Raw genomic sequence first — 15,939 nt, 5'->3', positions numbered from 1 at the left:
TGCTCTGTTCCAGTAACAAGAAGCCGAAAGCACCAGCCTGAAGATGACGAGTGAGACCTCGTCGAAACGTCGCACAGACACCCCGACTCTTACACGGGAAGACACCCGAAGACACCAAAACCTGCATTCCTGTACCCGTGAAAATCTACGAAAGCATATATATATATATATATATATATCCAGAGCTATCTCCTGAGAAATATTTTATTAGCCCACCAACCACTCTGTTCTTAAATCCAGCCTGCTGTGTCGTACCATTTGCTTCTGCAGAAGCTTAAATTCTTCTGAGAAAAGAAGGCTCTGTGGGCCATGTACTTATTCTCTTGCCGCTCTACACACACAGGATACCACAAGTTTCCATGATGTCACACACAGGGCTTGGCTGCCTTCCCAAGTATGATAAAACTTGAGTTCATCTGTCCTTCCCCTCCACACCCTGCCTGCCATTCAACAGTCATACACTGCTTGAGCCTTTCCACCTGAACTGAAGAGGGATCTCTGAGGGAGTGACTGTCAAAGACTAAAACTAAAACAAAACTTACTAACCGACCCAGAAGCACACAAGGTCACACACTCAAACAGCACAGAGAGAGTGTACATTAAAAGACTGTAAACAGCTCTCAGTTTAGGCGGGGCAAAAGAACTTTCAGATTTAAAACAGTAACTTAACACATTTTGTGAAACTCTTTTGCTACAGGCTGTTTTACAGGTTGGATGAACTGAGGGCCCGTGAATCCCATCAGAAAAATAAATAACTGGGTCTCTCTCACCCACCCACCCTGCACCGAGAATAGATGAGATGTTTCCTGCTCAGCTAACTGTGGACTTCAGCCTTCAGGGACGGAAAGCTTTTTCAGTCCCAGAGGTGCATTTTCTCTTGCCTAAACCTTCAGGGGCCACAGGGACACTTGCACACCAATGCAGCACATGAATAAAATCATATAGCATGTGCATGAATCTCCCTTGAGCCTTTGGCTCCCCCTCCAACCTATTTGTGAAGCAGGGGATGAGAGGACTCTTCGTGGAAATTGCAGCGGGGGGAGGAAGGGGTTAAGGTTTTCCTCCCCAGCTGTGCTTTCCACGAAGAACTCTCTGTGAACAGCACTTCATCTTGAAAAATAACCTTCCTTGGCACACAAAAATGTTGCTGTTCTGAAGCCAAATTGTGGCACGGGGAGAGGCAGACTTAGCAGGAGAGTCAGACTATGCAGAGAGGGGTTTATCCTGACCCCAGCTGCAAGCCCTTCTGCCCTCCAAATGCCCCTGAGCCACAATTAAGACTTGAAAAAAGCCACCTGTTGGCATCATTAATGGTACCACAACGAGGATGCCTTCCCCCTTAAAACAGTCCCGCACCCCATTCAGACTTTTTGTGGGGGAAGCTGTTTTCAAGTCCCTAATTATTTTGGGGAGGCAGAGTAAGGAGATGGTGCTGACAGCTGGATGGGGATCTAGCCCATAGGCCACCAGTCATCATTCTCTCTCCCCCCCCCCCAATTAAAAGTACTCCAAATCAAAGTACTAGCCTGACTGGAACGTAAGCTCTGTAGTACAATACTGCTAACAAGATACAGTGGTATCTCGGGTTACATACGCTTCAGGTTACACACTCTACTAACCCTGAAATAGTGCTTCAGGTTAAGAACTTTGCTTCAGGGTGAGAACAGAAATCGTGCTCTGGCGACGCAGCGGCAGCAGGAGGCCCCATTAGCTAAAGTGGTGCTTCAGGTTAAGAACAGACCTCCAGAACGAATTAAGTACCTAACCCGAGTTACCACTGTATACCCACCTCTTCTATTAAGTGGATCTCAACAGGAACTCATAAGGAGTCACCAACTGTGTGTCCTATTTCTCTCATAAAGGAGAACACTTTGCTGAACCCCACCCCCACCTCAACCTTCCACCCAGGGAATGTGCTCCCTCTCTGCACCCCCCAACTTCAATCCAGGCCTAGCTCAGAGACTCAACGAAGCTACAGCAACTTGTGAGGCAGGACAACTATGAAGGCTGGCCAATCTTGCATATGGTTCAATGAGGGACCAAAAACAACAGGAAAGCTTCGCTTTCTGTGAAGTTCTGGTTGAGTTGGTGTTTTATGTGCTAGCGTGTACACCTGATATTTATATTATGAATCGGACACCCATCGCGAGGTGAAGAACCTGCAGCTTCTTCTTCTGCACTGACACATCTGGCATTACCCTAAAACCACAAAATGCAAACATATTTCCACGACCTTTTCTCTTTTTCTAAACCAGACATTTCTCTTTCAAAGCTCTGCCCTGAGTGTGGTCCACATTCTACCATGCTAAATAAATCAAGGAAGGCCAAATTCCTGGTTAGGCAAAATTTTGTTGTATTTTATCTAAAGTTATGTTGTTACTGCATCTTAAAACAAACCTGATCCCTGCAGGATTTTGTACTGTGAGTAATTCTCCCTTAGGTGGGCTTATTGGTATGGCTTTTCAAATTGAGCAGATTTCAGGCTTGCAAGATCTACTTTGCGGCTTGTTTGTTTGTTTGTTTGTTTTACTTGAGCCCCAGGATCTACACATTCTGAGCCTAGGAGTTCATTTTTGTGTCTAGAACTGGACTGAGCTCATAGCCTGTTTGCTCCCAGACTTTCAGCAGCCTTGTGTAAGTGAAAAAAATGCCTTGTTTATTTCAGGCTATTTATACACCATTTAATTACTGAAGTTTTTAATGAGGTGAACACAAAACCTGAAGAGCAAACAAAGGGTAAAATCAATTTAAAATTAACCATAAAATGACTTCCTTAATGTGACTATTGATATAAAAAGCGTCTGAAGTTCAACAGGAGGAGAGGCCTGTCTAGGGGGTTCCAGAGAATCAGGTCCACATTGAGGAACCAAACAACTCCAGTTGAGTAGGAGCTAGGCATCTGACCCCATGAATCTGACTCACCTGGAGACTCCCTCAAAGATCTCAATGACTGAACTGGAATAGAAGGGATAAGGCATTCTGGACCCAAGTTATTAGGGGCCTTGTAAATTAATACAAAAACCCTGAACTCGGCCTGGCAATATATGGGCAACCGGTGCAAGATTTTAAGCACTGGAGTTGTGTGCTTTTAAACACCAGTAGTATGTTGGGACTTGCTATTGTTGAACAATCAAGAGTCAGAAACCCTTGCTCATCTACTTCTAATCGTGCAGAGATCCTTCAAGAGATCTTGATTGACCTTCTGGCCACCCAAGAGCAGCTTCCTCGCTACATGTCCACCACCAAGCCTTCGTAGCAGTGAGTGGCAGTAGCCTCTTGACTAAGAATGAGAAGCCTGTGGCCTTCTGGACGTTGATACGTCTCCTCCCATGAGCCTTTGCCAGCAAAGCAAGTTGCATTCCAGCAACTGCCCTCAACCCTAAGTTGTTACATACAGAAAGTGTTCTTTGACTGTGCCCTCCACTTACCTGAATTTTGTGTCTCATCTTCCGTGTTTCATTGCTAATCTGAGATGCTCCTGGACACTATGAACATGGCAGCTGTGAGATCGGTCCTGAAGGGGAAACTGTTTCCCAACTACCAGCTAGTTGCAAATATATCCTGCTTGGACAAACTGCCCAAACGGGTGGTAGCAGGATGAGCCAGATGCTCTAAGTCTATTTCAGTCTGGTTTCAGGGATACGATTAGGGAACTTGTCATCTTTCAAATGGTTGGACCCCACCAGCCCCAACCAGCAAGGTTAGTGGTCAGGAATGATGGGAATTGGAATCCAACAGCATCAAGAGCACCGACTGCTGTTCTATGAGACAAGGACGTTTAGCAGTGGGATAATGAGAGAACGTTTTTATTTACTTATACCCGCTGCAAAATTTTGCTTTTTGGTTTGTGATTGCAATAACATCAACATTTATTGATTTACAGTACAGAGCTATGCTTGTTTACTCAGAAGTAAATCCCACTGAATTCAGTTACTTTTACTCTCAAGTTAAGTGAATGTTGACTTGTAGTTTAAGTTTTATTTTTAATGGGTGTGGGTGTTGTGGGTGTATGGGCTGCCCTGGGTATTTATTTCGGTAGCAACATGGAATTCTCCCCCCCCCCCCCAATTTTATAAATATTAACCAAACCAAGCGAGCAGCATTTTCCACAATGGAAAAGGGGAAATGATAACAAGTGAGGTGAGGGGAACAGTATCATGGCGTTCACAATCAGATTTAAGTTATCAGTATGTTTCTATCTACATAAATGTTAATCTGCAACTTCTTGGTTGAAAGCCAACTCGCTTGGTTGAAATCTTCAAACCGCTTCATTTTAAAGCCAGCCCACAAGTGTCCCCTGCTGACCTTTTTTTTCCACTCAGGGAAAACAGCCTGGCAGACAAAACTGCAATCCTATAACCACTTACATGGGAGTAAACTCAACTGAACTTGATGGGCTTACTTCTCAGGAGGCATATGCCCCATGTTGGGCAAAACTAGATGACTCTCGTGGTCCCTCCCAACTCTACAATTCTATGATTATCCAATATCTCTACAATACAGTAGCAATTTTCTGGGCACATGACTCATCATGAATCAGCTGCTTGATGATCCCCTCAGCATGTTCCACTTCAGTAGGCTCATGCTAGACACTTGATGATGCCTTCATCACTTCAGCCGCGGATATAGGGTAGTTAGAGAAACACCGCTCCCTCACAAACTTCCTCCCGTGTAATACAATGAATTTACTTGGCTGTTAATCAAATGTCACTGCCAGCCTTGCTCAAATTGTTCTATATGGCTCTGAGTTCCTTTCTTCTTATAAGTGTCAAAAACAATTTTCACATGGGGTGGGGGGGTCTGGCCACCATCTTGAATCATTCTATTTGCCGAAAAGGAGGGGCCATCAACCTTCTTGGGCCTCTGGCACATTTGAAATTTTGAGGGAATGCTGTGGGGACCACCTTCTCTGTTGGCTTCCCCTCCACCCCCCAGACTGAAAGTAGTAACAAAAACATGTGCATCAGCCACACACAAAGGAAGTCAATTAATATTTGTATTTTACAAGAGAAGAACACTATGGTTGCTAACTGATTCGTAAAAAACCAGTCACAGCAGATTCCCCTTCCTATTTTACATGCTACTGTTGCAATTACTGGTGTTTGAAATCCTAGCCAATATACTACAAATATCCCAAAGATGTAGCAGTAAATACCAATCCACCTTTGCTGCCAGACTTCCAGGGCTGACCCATCACTGCTCCGCCTATTTCAGCCTTCTTCTGGTTCTGGGAGGCAGAGCAGGGAGGGGAGCTTGTTGTAGCAGGAGGGGGAGACACCCATCACTCTACACCAACTAAACTCATCTCTTCCTCTTGGCCTCCCATGCACCTGTTATACTCCCTCCCCACAGCTGTCTAAGTCCCCTCCACTCCAAGGCTTTCCCCAAATAACTGGAGACTATGGTTGAATGAAGCCAACCTATCCTTCACCCTCTTCATGCCTCTCCTGGTTCTGGGAGACCAGGGGAAAGGGAAGCATACTGTAGCAGGAAGGGGAGACACCCTTGCCCCTTCACCAATCAGATTCATCTCTGCCTCTTGCCCCCCCTTCTCCCCTGCTTCTGGACTTCTCTCTGCCACAGACTCTCCCACCTCACTAAACCTTGTTACCTCCTCCGTTCCCAACACCTTCTCTTCCCGGTCTTCTCCCTCTACAACTCATCATTGTCCCACCACCAATCCTCTGGGCTCTGAGCCTTCTTTTTCCCTTGGTGGTTCCCCGGCTGGTTCTTCCCACCATTCCTCTGCATCCAACTAGTCCGTGACAGCTGGGCTCAAGAGGAGTGGGTTATGAGAGCACATGCATGCCTGATGCAAGATGAGGGGCTGCAGAAGCAATGTGCCATGCTTCGTGACATTACCAGGGTCTGCCCAGTGTGATATCACCACAGGTCACCCCTACATCTCAGGTTTGGGGCCTGAAATCCTGGCAACTCTACTAGTCAGTTCAGCGAGGCATGAAAAAGGTAGGTAGGTGGCTGGGAGACAATCTTGGTAGAAAGGAAAGTAATACTGGCTGATGACTGGGTGGAAAACTGCAACACATTTTAATAACTGTGGAAATACAGACATCCCATCAGTATTGGCATTCTGCTGGCTCTTGAAGAAACACCTATTCCCCTACATGATCTCCTGACTTGAACCTCCTGTTTTAATTGCTCTTTTAACTCCTAAAAGCCATGCTGCTTTAATAGGCTTATTTCATTGTACAACTTCATTGCAAGTGCTTATTTTCATGTTTTGATGAAATTGCTTTCTTGTGTATTTTAAGTACAGTGGTACCTCGGGTTACATACACTTCAGGTTACAGACTCCACTAACCCAGAAATAGTACCTCAGGTTAAGAACTTTGCTTCAGGATGAGAACAGAAATCGTGCTCCAGCAGTGCAGCAGCGGCAGCAGGAGGCCCCATTAGCTAAAGTGGTGCTTCAGGTTAAGAACAGTTTCAGGTTAAGAACGGACCTCCAGAGCAAATTAAGTACGTAACCAGAGGTACCACTGTATTGTGTTTTTATTTTCTGTAATTGCTTTCATGCTTATGAAGCACTTAAAAGCCACCTTGGCGGTATATAAATTAGCAAATTATAAGATAATTTCTGCAGTTCCTCCCTAGATTTGCCAATCTGTTCAAACAACAAAATACAGAAGTGAGAGCACCAGCTTTATTTTCAGCTTCGCTTGAAATACAGTCAATTGGGTGGGTGGTGGTGGGGAAGCAACATTGCAACTGTAGACCAAAACGGTTAAGAATAAGGAAGAAGAGAAATCTTAGTTAAAGCCATAGCAGATTACACTTTCTAGAAATACGTGTGAGTACCGCTAAGTATTCTTCCTTTTTTTTTCAAAGGGAGTATGCACCACTTAGAGAAGTTCTGTTCAACTTTCAGTTTAACAGAGGTTATGAACATTATGTTGACACGACTATACATGCAAATTACATTCCGCAGAAAGGACAGGGGAAATGTGGTTTGTGGTTTATCTTGTTTTGACTTCACAAAACAAACCATCTACAATCATTTTCCAACTCTTCTCTATTGACATATGTGATATGTCTCCAACAACAACCATTTAAAAAACAATGGACAGTGATTTCCCCTACCTTAATGAAGAGAACACATTTATCAAAAGCAGGGACTTTTAAAGAAAGTTTTTGTTATTTATATTTTTACTGTTGTAACTCCATGAAGTGCAAATTTTGCTGTATGTATCCTATACCCCATATAGCAAAAGGAACAGGCCCAGTGTGGGGGAATCTATAGCCCCACAGATGTTGAACTCCAACTCACATCAGCCCCATACAGCATGTCAAGGATGATGGGAGCTGAGGTCCAATGACTTCTAGAGGGCCACACATTCTCAACATCTGGAGTAAGAACTGTTGTGGAGTCATGGTTTGTTTCAGTCTAAACAAACCATGATCTGTGGCCACTAACTGTTCTGGCTTACTGATCATGGTTTGAGCAAAAAACAAGAACACACACACACACAACCCAAACAACCACAATCCCCAATTTGTACATAACACTTAGTCAAGGATTGTGGTTTGTTTTTCCCATGCATTGATGGGGAGGAGCACAGTGGCCCAGATTAGTGGAATAATGGTAAACCACTCACTCTGGTTTCCTGTGACGTGTGGATTGACCTACAGATTGAGTAAAGTATTCCCAAGAAATGGGGAAGCTACAACTACTGCTGCCGCCACCACTGCCTGTAAGAACTGCCAGGGACATTAAAGTAGAACAAGACAGGGAGGGACAAGAAGGGAGGGAATTTACAAAAAAAAGCACCTGCCGCATGAACGTCATTTGGATTGTATGCAAAAAATCTATAGTCATTTTTACTTCCCTATTCCACACAGTGCACAGAGTCTGGAAAGCCCTTCAGGGTTTGAACTGAGCTTGTGTTCCCCAGGCACTGATTTAGGGCAAGGTCCCCTTCAGCCACACATCCTCCTTGCCTAATGTATGCCTAGCCTGCTTATGCCCAGGGCTTCAGCTTCCAACATATCAGGAATTTTTTTACATAGAGATACTTTCCAACAAGCAACGCCACTTGCATGCATTGTGAGCTGATGACATCCTTCAGAACCAGGTGCCTCCTCCATACATTTAAATGGGATATAGAGGTCACACCAGACAAGTGAGGTAGGCAGAACCTCTCCCTGCTTACCTCCCCATATCGTTATGCCACCTCCTGCATTTCTCTCTCAGCTGAGCCTCCGGCATCATAGTTCAACTAAGGAGAAAGACAGCTGGGCAGGTCAGTGGACCACCAGAGAGCATCCTTAACTGCAGATCCCTGATGCCCGCTATAGGCCTTCTTAAACAACAAACTCTCATCCAGACGGCTGCCTCCCTCCCCGCAACCACAATGCCCTGGAAATTCTGGGGAAATCGCTTCTGCTTGGAATTGCTGTCACCATCAAGGAACAAATGGTGGGGGGGGGGGTCACTACTGTAGGTGGGAATCCACAAGAAGACACTTTGCTGAGGGCACACCCAGACCTGGAGTCACTCCTGATTGCTGTCATTATCAGTTTTACTCACCGAATTGCTGAACCAGTGCAAGCTCTGACCATTTCAGTGGGGCCTGCACCACTCTACAAAGATTTGAGAGATGCTCCGATGGTAGGCCTTAAAACCAGGGATGGAGAACTTGTGGCCCTCCTGATGTTGTTAGACAACATCTCCCATCATCTCTGACCACCAACCATGTTGGTTGGGGCAGATAGGAGTTGGAGTCCAGAGGGTCACAAGTTCCCCCATCCCTGCCCTAAATCATCTGCCCAGTGCAGACACATTTGAGACAATAAGAACACTTCAAGCTTGGGTTTCCCATTAGACTTGACATTTGACATTTACTGCTTTGACTGCCTGCTGCCCCCAGCAGCACATCCACTTCTACTCCTCACTTAAAAGTCTTTTCTTCCACAGAGAACAGGATCTCCTTTAGGTGAGTTCAACCATTCAAGAAAACATGAGGTTATCTACATGGGTGCTAAACAATATAAATTGATATCCAAGTTCTCCTCCATGCACAAAAACGAACAAAGTCTATAAATAGTTGATTTTCACAGGACCTTAGCTTGAATGGAATCTTATATTATTCCAGAATAATATAAAACTTGATCCTAAAGTTTCAGGCCAGTGTATCTATTACCAGAAAAAAAAATCAGCTTCTGTGATCCTTAGAGTTTGGGACATTTCCCCCAAGTCAAGGATGGGGAACCTCCCGGTGTTGGTTGGACTACAACTCCCAGCATCCGTTATCATTGGCCATGCTGTCTCGGACTAATGGGAGTCTGAGACCAACAACATGTGGATGGCTACAGCATTTCCATCCCTCTTCTAAACATTTATATATTGAAGTCTTATCTAGTAACACATAAGAGAAACAAAAGCACTCTCTTTAACTCGGGCTATGGCTATACAGTACCACTGAAACAAATCCTTCTTTTTTCTTTTAAACACTGGCTGACCTTTACTCGCAACTTGCAAGTGACCGCCCTATCTATTGATTTTTATTAATACTACGTTCCAGGCAAGCATGTTTATGATAGCAGCCTTACTCATGACTTCCGGTAAGAGTTTAAACAGAGCCAAATACATGTTAGAATTTATTTATTTTTTGGCAAAAAAAAAATTATCACAAAATGTACAGTCTCTCAAATATTTTATATGGTCTCTTGAACAATGGTATACAATGCATTTCAGTGTAAATTTGACAAATGTTTATGTTTTGGGGTCCAAGAAAGGAAGTATTTATATGGCTTTAATTAGTGACTGCTGAAAATTGTCGTTTTGTTCAGGATGTTTGTTTATAATGGCAGTTTGCAGAGAAATGTTTTATCTTCCTCTTCTAAGGCTGTGTATACAAGAGTCAAAACCTACAGTTGAGTATTAACCTACTGTCCCTTATACTCTTTTTAAAAAAAGTTATTCTAGTCCTGCTGTCCTTTTGTTTTTATTTTTCACAGATTCGTTAGGTTTCAGGTTTTTGATGTTTAGATTAGCCCACTGATAAAGACGTAAGATGCTGACAGTCTGTTTGACTTTATCCCATGAAAGAAAATAGTTCTCACTGTACCTGATAAAATTCCCGAAGCCAATTCTTCTGTAAATTTTCTGGCTGGAAAATAAACAAATAAAACAAAATTAATATATGACTTCTGTAATACAGACAAGGCAAAATGACTAAGTGAAAGATACAAGCACTGATTTTAGCATGTGCACACTTAAAAGGAGTATTACACACAAATAAGACTTTTGATTTTTGTGATGTTGGAAGTTGATATTGCTTCTCTCAGGCACACAACCAATAAACTTTTCACCAAAGGCATTTTGATATAGTGGGTTTCATTCAATGTTCTCTTCAGAGCAGACCCACTGAAATGAACAAGCATGACTAATCTAGGACCATTAATTTTAGTAAGTAATTAGTAATTTTAGTAACACTGGATACAACTCACTATACTTAATTAATTTAAAGCATTTGTGTCCTGCTCCTCAGCCAAAAAAGACTCTCACAGCGGCTTACATAAATTCAAAACAAGACATTCCCTATCTGCAGGCTTACAAGCTTTGTTTTATAAAAAAAAAATTAAAAATACAAGGGGAAAAAGGGGAAATCAAAACTCAGGCACCAATTTCTAGACCATTGTTCCTGTATTGACCAGCTGACACAGTTCTGAGGCAGGAAGGTAGCTGATGGAGCTGAGACTCCAACAAAGGCGATGGAGTAAGCCCTGCTTCCTCTCTCCTGTTGATGCAGTTTGATGGAATGGCAGCCCGCAGGTGACATTTAAGGGAGGAGGCGGCCTGATGAAGCTGACCTGTCCCAGCAGAGTCAATGGATCATTATGGTGGTGAGTCTGAGTCTTGGAAGACCTGCTCCCCGCCTTGAAGGCCTTCTTTCACCTGGCTGGGGTGGGTGGGCCCCTGGTTGAATCCAGCTACAAAGTCTGAGACTCTTGGGCTGGGGTATTGTTTGGTGAGGTTTGTTTGGGGTGGGGTGGCGGTGGTTGCTGTTACTGATATCAAATTTTTGGTATCTTTATTTTGTATATTTATTATGATTCGTTCATAATAACTGATAATTGATATTCTCATAGCACCACTCGCCAGGCTATACAGCAGACGTTTTTTCTGGAACCAGAACTCAGATACAACGGTACCTCAGTTTTCGAACATAATCCTTTCCGGAAAACTGTTCAAGTTCTGAAACGTTCGAAAACCGAAAACTCAGTGGCCGACAGCTAGGCCACAGGACCTTGCATTCAGCGGATGTCACGTGGCATGTTCAACTTCCAAGGCTTCGAAAACCAAAGCATAGGTTTACGGCATTCGAAAACCGAAATGTTCGTCAACAGAGATGTTCAAATACTGAGGTACTACTGTACATAGAAAGTTGAACTGGAAGCAGATATTACAAAAAAATGAAAAACATGGGGCTGCTGCTGGAGACACTTGCCACTCTTGAAATGCGGGGCAATATGAAACGAATGTGTGTGTTTTTAACTGCACCCACCCTGCCAGACCTGGAAATAGCAGGCAGAGCTGTTGATAAGTTGCTGGAGTCATAGCACCCCAGCAGGCTCACCACTGGTAACTGCTTTGGGCAATGCAGGGAGCAGGTCTTCCAGGACTGACAGGCCAAGATATTGCAATGGTGTCCACCGATAGTATCACTTGTACAGCCCAGTGCACAAATTAGACTATCTAAAAGCATTGTAAGCTGCTTGCTGGAAGCAGGGGAGGCAGGAACGTGACGATCTAATAAAAATTATGGGAGAAGGGGAATGGAATGAAATACACAGGAAGATATCAGGGCTAAATGGCTGGCACCTAAACTAGAAACACTCCACACTGCAACACTTCGTTGCAGGTCCCACTTGTTAACTTCTAATAGACATATTTTACCGAAAACAGTGATTTATAGGTTGTCACAAAAAGAGAAAGGAAAATATTTTTACGGTTCTCGGGTAATGACGTCAAAGCTTTATGTTTTCTGTGTGACTAATTATCGGTTTTAAACTGTCAAGAGCTACAATTCCAAAAAGCAAAATGAAGAAAATGTTTTGGCGCCACTTTCAGTTTGGAAAACAAATACGAGAAGAGAGTCGCATCAGTTCAGGGCATTTTCAAACATCACAAGCCTTCCACGCCACCATGTTATATTCACTGCAAGCCTTTTAAACAATTAATATGGCAGACTGAGTTTGTTACACAAACGGGAAGTTGGCTCTCAGTGGCTGGAATGCAAATTCACAAGCCTCTGGTGTACAACCACCTCCAAACAGGGAACAGCTCCTAGCCAACTCAATCCTTGCAAAAACTGCAAAACTCAACACCAGAAAAAAGCCACAAAATAAATTTATGTCCAAGGCAGTCAGTCAGCGGTGTTATGAAAAGGGATCGCTGCACTATAAAATACTTTATGGCAGCTGTTTTATAGATGCCAAATAATTCCAGCATTACACAAGGAGAGGACAGAGGTATGGGAAAGGCAACCCAGCCATTGAGCTGGTAACTTATTTTTATTCCTGCTCAGCGGCTGCACGGCGTTCTGGAAAATTACAGAGAAAATTCATGGACCTATAATCACAAATGCCAACTATCATTTGACATGCTTTTAAAGCCTGTCAGTATAGCATTTTTTATATATATAAAGGCAGTTAAGACTGTTCTTACTCAAAGGAGCATAAAGAGAGCTCTGCTGGAACAGCTCACGGAAGGCCATCGAAAAAGTAACAAATCTATTTCCAAAGCCATTTGGGTATTCTGGCAAATGTGAAGGCCTTTCCAGTGGTGACGCCCCAGTTGTGGAATGCCCTCCTTTCCCCTCTTTATCTTTGTGGTGCCAGGTGAAAGCCTTATTTTCCTAGGCACTGTATATTTAACTTTTAGTGTTTTTCATGCATATTTTCAATGGTGTGATGTTTCTGGTTTTCTCTCTTCCATTTCCATTGTGATCACCAAGTCACAAGTTACCATTTGCAAAATTGTATTGCTCAAAGCCTTGTTCAAAGCAGTGTCGCTGACTGGTGTGCGAAATCAGCCATGGCCACTACATCTTCCTAGCCCTCTTTTATACAGTGGCGGCAAAGTTCCAGTTGCCATGGCCATGCTCTCTGCATTTGGGTTTGGGCAGAAAGGGACTGCCTACCCAACCAGTCAACGTAGCCAAGAGAGTTTAGACACAGCCATTTTTCTCTGCACCAGGCACAGTCACAGGCAGATGATCAAGTGGGCTTGATGTGCACTTCTTTGCTGCCATGACTGCCACTAGGTAAGCTCCATGATGAACCCTCACCAGTGTTCAATTGCATTCGACTGCAGTTTCCCTCCACTAGCATTTGAACCGTCTCTCAGCTCGTTTCCTCGCTCTAAGTTCTGGAGTATACCAAGGAGCCACAAAGCAGGAGAAGGCATATTAAATTATCTATGGCCTTTCAAACTGTGTGTGTTGGGAGGGTATAGCTTTAGTTTGTTACTACATTGTGTCAGGGTGGATTTGATTTAAATCAAACAATTTAAATCACAATTTGAATCACTAGTCAGTAGAACTTGATTTAAATCTCTCTCTTTTTTTGTACAGCAAGACTTATTCTTGCTGGTATCATCTTAATACCGTGTTTACAACCAGATGAAGGTTTCATTTTTGGAATAATAAATGTTCAGAGTAGTTTTTACTGATTTGCTGTTAGAAATACATAGATAATTATGATATTATTGTGAGGTTTAATAAGTTAACTGTTTATATTTGGACAACTTTTCTGCTGTACTTTATTGGAAGGAGAAAAATAATCATTTCCTTAATAACAACTTAAACAATTTATTTAACTAAAACAATAACATTATAGCATATGTATCCATGTTTGTTAACTGATGTGGTTAAACAATTAAAAAAACACTTCTGAGTTTTAGCACACATGAAAAACTTAAAACAAATCCTTATTTCCTGATGAATAGCCTTTGGACTATAATTTAACTTAAATAGAAAACTATCTTTAGAAATACCTTTCTTGCAAAAGCATTTTATTTTAAAAATCCGATATACATTTTTTAAAATCAGATTTTTTAAAAAAAATCATTGATTTTTATCCACCCTGCAATGTGTATTTTTGTGCTTTTATATTGGAAGCTGTCCTGTGATCCTCAGATGAAGGGCAGTATAGAAACATAATAAAATTAATATTTGCCATACCTTTATGGACCTACCTACACATCCTTGTTCATGCCCAAGTGAATACACGAAGGCTAGGTTTGCTTATAACACCAAACTGTAGCTTAATTGATTGTGTGCACAAGCCTGAGGCATTCCTTCCTCCCCTCCCCGCCTCCAGGATGACCACAAAGAGGGGATCAGAAGCTTTCACTTCTGTTTTCAACTTAACCACATTTTAGTGTTGCTTCTGAACTTGAAACTATGATTATTAACATTAACCGGTTAACTGAAAACAAGCCAGGATCTTTAACCAAGGTTCGACCTTTCGGCAAACCATAGTTATTACTAACCGCAGCTTGTCTGGGTTCAAACATAATGGGAACTGTGGTTAGTTGAAAATGAGAGGGTTTTTGCCCAGCTGGAATATACCCTTGAACTTTGATTGTGCTTCTTGCTTTCCTGGGTGGAGAATGCTGGGGGTGGGTTACAGCTAGTTTACTGTGCAGAGGGAAAATTAACACTTTCGCTTGCAGTCCAGCCTTCATTATAAATGTGGCCTCCAGAACGTTGCCCAGAATGGAATGCAGCCATCAGTCTGAAAAGGTTCCCCTTTCCAGGTAGACCGAGCCTAAGAATTCCAGAGCAAAAGGGCACTTCACCATCCTATCAGCTTTACTGCTGCCATTAAGTTATGTGGTTGTGAAACAGAATACAGTGGTATCTTGGTTCTCAAATGCCAAAAACACGGAAGTAAGTGTTTTGGTTTTTGAACGTTTTTTGGAAGCTGAACGTCCGATGCGGTTGCTGGCTATTGTTTCCGGGGCACCTGCACCAATCAGAAGCTGCGCCTTGGTTTTTGAACATTTCGGAAGTCAAACAGACTTCTGGAACGGATTAAGTTTGGCGCTTTTGTTTTTGCTATTTACCGGTATTTTGCGTTTTTGTTTTTTAGGCTTTTTCGGTTAATTTGTTTTTGTGACTGTGTGGAACCCAGTTCAGCTACTGATTGATTGATTGATTGATTGATTGTGTGACTGCAGAAATGGATAAAAGCCCCCCATCCAAACAACGACTATTATCAGTGCAGGTAAGATTAATTTTTTTAAAAATTTTTTATCAACTATAATACTGTCTTATTTATTTTATAGTACAGTACATTGAATATTCCTTTCGTTTTATGGATCAGTGGTCTCACTAGATAGTAAAATACATGTTAAATTGCTGTTTTAGGGGTACTTTTTAAAAGTCTGGAACGGATTAATCCATTTTGCATTACTTTCTATGGGAAAGCATGCCTTGGTTTTGGAATGCTTTGGTTTTGGAACCGACTTCCGGAACAGATTGAGAACCAAGATACCACTGTATGGAGTTGGAGCTCATGAGCTCTGCTACGAGGCCTTGCCCTTTTAAGTAAGGCACAAACATGGCAACTGCAAAGCACAGTCTTGGACGTCACTCCATGGGTCTTCTATAAACTAATTTGTATTAGAAGGCAGCAGAGATTATGTCAAAACACAAAGGAAGCCGTGAGTGGAAACAGGAACAACCTCTGAATGCTGGATACAAAACTAATCACTAAATGTGACAGAGATTGTGAAACATTCTGCAAGGCTTACTGTATTTGGGCACATATGAGTGAATCAAAGTTTTGGCTATTAGGCAACACACATTCCTATGATGCTTAAAAGAATATACAAAACGACATTACAATTTTTCCTCTCGATCCTGTCTTCAATCAAATAAATGTATGCCAACCTTTATACTTTCATAT

General features: G+C 42.6%; 1 protein-coding gene across 4 annotated transcripts in view; it reads right to left on the bottom strand.

Moving 5' to 3' along the window:
* INPP5A (inositol polyphosphate-5-phosphatase A) overlaps window positions 1-15,939 on the bottom strand; it is a 235,039-nt gene that overhangs the window by 179,328 nt on the left and 39,772 nt on the right. For all 4 annotated transcript variants that reach the window (XM_082225339.1, XM_082225341.1, XM_082225340.1 and 1 more), the window contains exon 2: window positions 10,089-10,130. In XM_082225339.1, the coding sequence (XP_082081465.1) occupies window positions 10,089-10,130 (42 nt within the window). The remainder of the gene's footprint in view (window positions 1-10,088; window positions 10,131-15,939) is intronic.

The sequence above is a fragment of the Podarcis vaucheri genome, assembly GCF_965113315.1.
Source record: "Podarcis vaucheri genome assembly, chromosome: 5".
Lineage (NCBI taxonomy): Eukaryota > Metazoa > Chordata > Lepidosauria > Squamata > Lacertidae > Podarcis > Podarcis vaucheri.
This window is presented reverse-complemented; position numbering and strand designations above follow the sequence as displayed.